This window comes from Priapulus caudatus, unplaced genomic scaffold, assembly GCF_000485595.1.
Source record: "Priapulus caudatus unplaced genomic scaffold, Priapulus_caudatus-5.0.1 Scaffold1090, whole genome shotgun sequence".
Lineage (NCBI taxonomy): Eukaryota > Metazoa > Priapulida > Priapulimorpha > Priapulimorphida > Priapulidae > Priapulus > Priapulus caudatus.
Window position 1 is genome coordinate 11,445 of NW_014578151.1, and position 4,211 is coordinate 15,655.

General features: G+C 43.8%; 1 protein-coding gene across 1 annotated transcript in view; it reads right to left on the reverse strand.

The window, feature by feature from the left end:
* Positions 1 to 3,454: 3,454 nt before the first annotated feature.
* Positions 3,455 to 4,211, reverse strand: part of LOC106815323 (pre-mRNA-splicing factor 38A-like) — a 13,826-nt gene continuing 13,069 nt past the window's right edge. Inside the window, exon 7 of the mRNA XM_014819770.1 lies at positions 3,455 to 3,629. Coding sequence (XP_014675256.1) covers positions 3,455 to 3,629 — 175 coding nt within the window. The remainder of the gene's footprint in view (positions 3,630 to 4,211) is intronic.

Sequence of the window (4,211 nt, forward strand, 5' to 3'; positions counted from 1 at the left end):
GTGTGTGTGTGTGTGTGTGTGTGTGTGTGTGTGTACGTTCATGCATGTGTGTGTGTGTGTGTGCGCGCGCGTGTGTATGTGTGTGCGTGCGTGCGCTCGCGTGCGCGCATGCGTTTTTGGTGTGCGCGCGCGCGGTGTGCGTGTGTGTGTGTGTGAGTGCGCGCGCGCGTGGGCGCATGTAACGGTGTGTATAGCTGTATGTAACGGTGTGTATGTAACGGTGTGTATAGCTGTATGTAACGGTGTGTATAGCTGTGTGTAACGGTGTGTATAGCTGTGTGTAACGGTGTGTATAGCTGTGTGTAACGGTGTGTATGTAACGGTGTGTATAGCTGTGTGTAACATTGTGTCACAGGTTTACTACGGGTCCATCCAAGAACGGACGTTTCATCACTTCCATCAATGACGTCATGTACAACACGGTGAAGCATTTCTATTGGCTGATATTCCACACAGTCAACGATAACATGATGTCACGATTATCCGAGCAGAGTGAGTGTATTACTATATAGTTATACTACTGTAGGATGTATTAGAATATTGTAGCATAGTTGTAATAATGTAGTATAGTTCTAATGTATTATACAGTTGAAATGTAGTATAATTGTAATACTCTAGCTGCGTAGCATAACTTTAATGTATTAGACAGTTGTAACATTGTAGTATAGTTGTAATACTGTAGCAGAGTTGTAATGTATCACATTGCTGTAAAATGGTTGTGCAGTTGTAATACTGTACTATAGTGTTGTGGTGATGTATAGTATTATATAGTTGTAACATAGTAGTACATAGTTATAACGCTGCGGTGCATGTATAGCTGTAACATTGTAGTGTAGTTGTAATACTGCAGCGTATTTGTGATGTATTATACAGTTGTAATAATATAGTGCATATTTATGGGGCCGCCGTACATGTATATGTAGTTGTGACCAGCTTGTGTTCGGCATATTTCAGGTATTGATGACATCATACCTGGCCACCTCGAGCACCTCGTCATCAGATACGTCATGTACGGCCGCCCGCTGCAGATGGATTAATGAGCGCACCTGTGTTGGCGTACCTGCACACACACATGCACGCGCGCGCACGCACACACATACAGCTATACACACCGTTACATACAGCTATACACACCGTTACATACAGCTATACACACCGTTACATACAGCTATACACACCGTTACATACACANGCACACACACACACGCACGCACGAACGCACACACACACACACACACACACACGCGTCGTTACAATCACTTAATTAATACCTGCCAGCGCGTACTATACGACATGAATCAACGACCATCCCCGTGCTGAAAACAAATACAATACTAGGAAGCACAGATATCTCACAATAAATTTATATCTAGTAGACTGTATGTAGATATCTATGTATTAGAATGTGACTCTGTGTTACTAGCATTTACCTCCAACGCTTCAGCTGAGGCCGATATTTTTAGCTTTAATTTTAGTTATTTTTAAATCCTATTACCGTCCGTTGTATTGTTGCACTTCAAGCACCGTGGGCCAGCCTATAGTTCATCTACAAGTGATATGAATAAGCGGACGTTAACTAGTGACAATGTGTTTACGTGTAGTCGGATCGCGTAGTATATGATATCAGAAAATAAATAAAAACAAATTGATGTTTTTATTCCCTCCTGAATATATCCATCCATATACGCGCTCTGGCGTCTGCTACTTTAGCACGTCGCGATACCACGGCGCCACCTAGGGTGAGAACGGAGAGTTTTTAGAAAGGTTTTCATTAACAATAATCTCGGGTTTGCATTTTTCACAACGTTTAGTAGGTTAGTAGTAACTACGTTATTATTATATACCGCGTATTTGTAATGAATCAGTGGCGATAAACAGTGTGCTGAGATAGGTATGCATATTACGAAATCATGACAGATAGCAATTATCGTCTAGATAGAGACACAAATAACATGTCTGCATATTATACAACATATATGCCACGTGCGTGTGTCTGTCTGTCTGTTGCCACGCCTATGCCATTACGATGTCGTAATATGTTTTGGACAGTAATTCATAAAGTGTTGATAAATGAGAAACACAGAGAAAGTGGGTAGACAGAGAGAAAGAGAGACACAGAGCTTATTTCTAGGGTAGGAACATCTTATTTTTTGTAACCGCGCTCAGAATTACAAGAGTGTGCGCTGGCGGCTCCGTAAATTCCATTCACAATCGATTTGATTTCTTAATTTTTACTTCTGTTTTCGACATTTCTTGAATATGAGAAATTAATCCGCGATAAAAAATTCCAGTTTCTGTGATGTCGGCAAGTCACACATTATTACAACCAATGAGAATTGCTTGAAGTGTTGCTATGGTTGCTATGGCCTATATTGTTATGTAATCTTTGATTATGTCTTGCTAATCGATTACGCTATCGTTTACTTTTGCATAAATGGCCTAAAGATTTAAGTACTAATCTTTATTATAATAATTGTTATTATTATCAGTATGATTCTAATTACCTCCGCCAAGGAGGTTATGTTTTTCGCCCCCTAAGTTTGTTTGTCTGCCAACAGGATATCTCAAAAAGTTACGGACGGATTTTGATGAAATGTTTTGAAAAATAAAAATTTGATTTTTTGAACAGGTTGGTCTTGGGCCAAGAACCAATCGATTAGATTTTGGTGGTGATCCGGATCCAGGATTTTTTTCCCAGTACCAGCAAGATGGGGGGGGGCTGTTAAGCTGTGGCGGAGGTTTGCTATCTCTGATTGTTCTTATTGTTATTGTTATTATTATCAGTACGATTCTTATTGTTATTGTTATTATTATTACGCTTTACATTTTTTACTTATTCTTGATCTCCGGTTCATAAAATAAAAGCATATATTATTAGTTACCGTCGTCATCTGTGAAATCTGTGTGCCGCTAATAATGAATCGAAAGTAAAACGAATCCATCGAAAAATAACGCATTGGTGAAACTCACTCGCTCATATCCTCACTCAGACACGCATTTATTATACAAACATATTTACAGCTATACGACTGCTCGCGACCGCGTTTGCATTCACACCCACCAGGTGGCGACGTGCGCAACATCGCTCAGTCTCGAGAGAAATCACATTTATTCACGTGGGACTTGATTATTAAAAATGCAGGAGACGGTATGTGCTTTTTTTATGAATGTATTACCGATACCGACTAAAAAAAATTGAATGAAAAAAAAAGAGGATGAAATGACAGCCAAGAATCTCGCAACACAATGTTGACCTGATGCAGAGATAGATGGCGCCACCGTCTTCAGATCGCGACGTCGTTCACCTGCAGAGATAGATGGCGCTAGCATCTTCAGATCGCACGACCATCCTGACATCTGGCTAGATGGCGCCACTCTCGCCCGGAGTCGCGCTGACGACGACGCTTCATGCGCCGGTTCTCGCCGCCGCCGACCGTCCCACGGTGGCGCCCCCTCACGGGCGCAGCGGCGCCATGCCGAGTCGTGCGCGAAGTTCGTTAGCTTCCTGGATGTCGGGAGCGATCCCCCTGCTGCTGCCGCCGCCGCCGCGACGGTCCCTCTCCCGGGACCGCTCCCGCTTCATCTTCCTGCCGCCGACGCCGCCGCCACCGCCACCGCCGCCTCGCTTCCTGGAATGCAAAGGATGGTCACCACCAGGGGGCGTACGTGCGCGCGAGGTCAACCGTCGAAATATGCGGGAAGATGCGCGCGATCGCAGAAAGAGAACGACAGAGAGAATGTGAGGAGGCCGGAGGAGAGGAGGGTGTGGGAAGGTGAGAGGAGAGAGGGAGAGGAAAGGGGGAGAGAGTGAGAGCAAGAGAGAAAGAGTGAGAGAGAAGGGAGAAGGGGGGAGAGTGAGCGCAAAAGAGAAAGCAAGAGAGAACGAGGGAAATAAAGAGAAGGGAAAGGGAGAGAGAGAGAGAGAGAGAGAGAGAGAGAGGGGGGAGAGAGAGAGAGGAGAGGAGAAGGGGGGAGAGTATTAGAGAGAAAGAGAGGATAAATAGAGAGAGAGGCAAACACAGTTATAGACAGATAGATTGACAGAGAGAGAGAGAGAAGAGAAAGAGAGAGGGAGAGAAAGAGAGAGAGAGAGAGAGAGAGAGATAGAGATAGAAAGAAAGCAAGAGAGAGAAAGAAAGAGAGAGAGATAGATAGAGAGAGAGAGAGAGAGAGAGAGAGAGACAGAGAGAGAGAGAGAGAGAGAGAGAGAG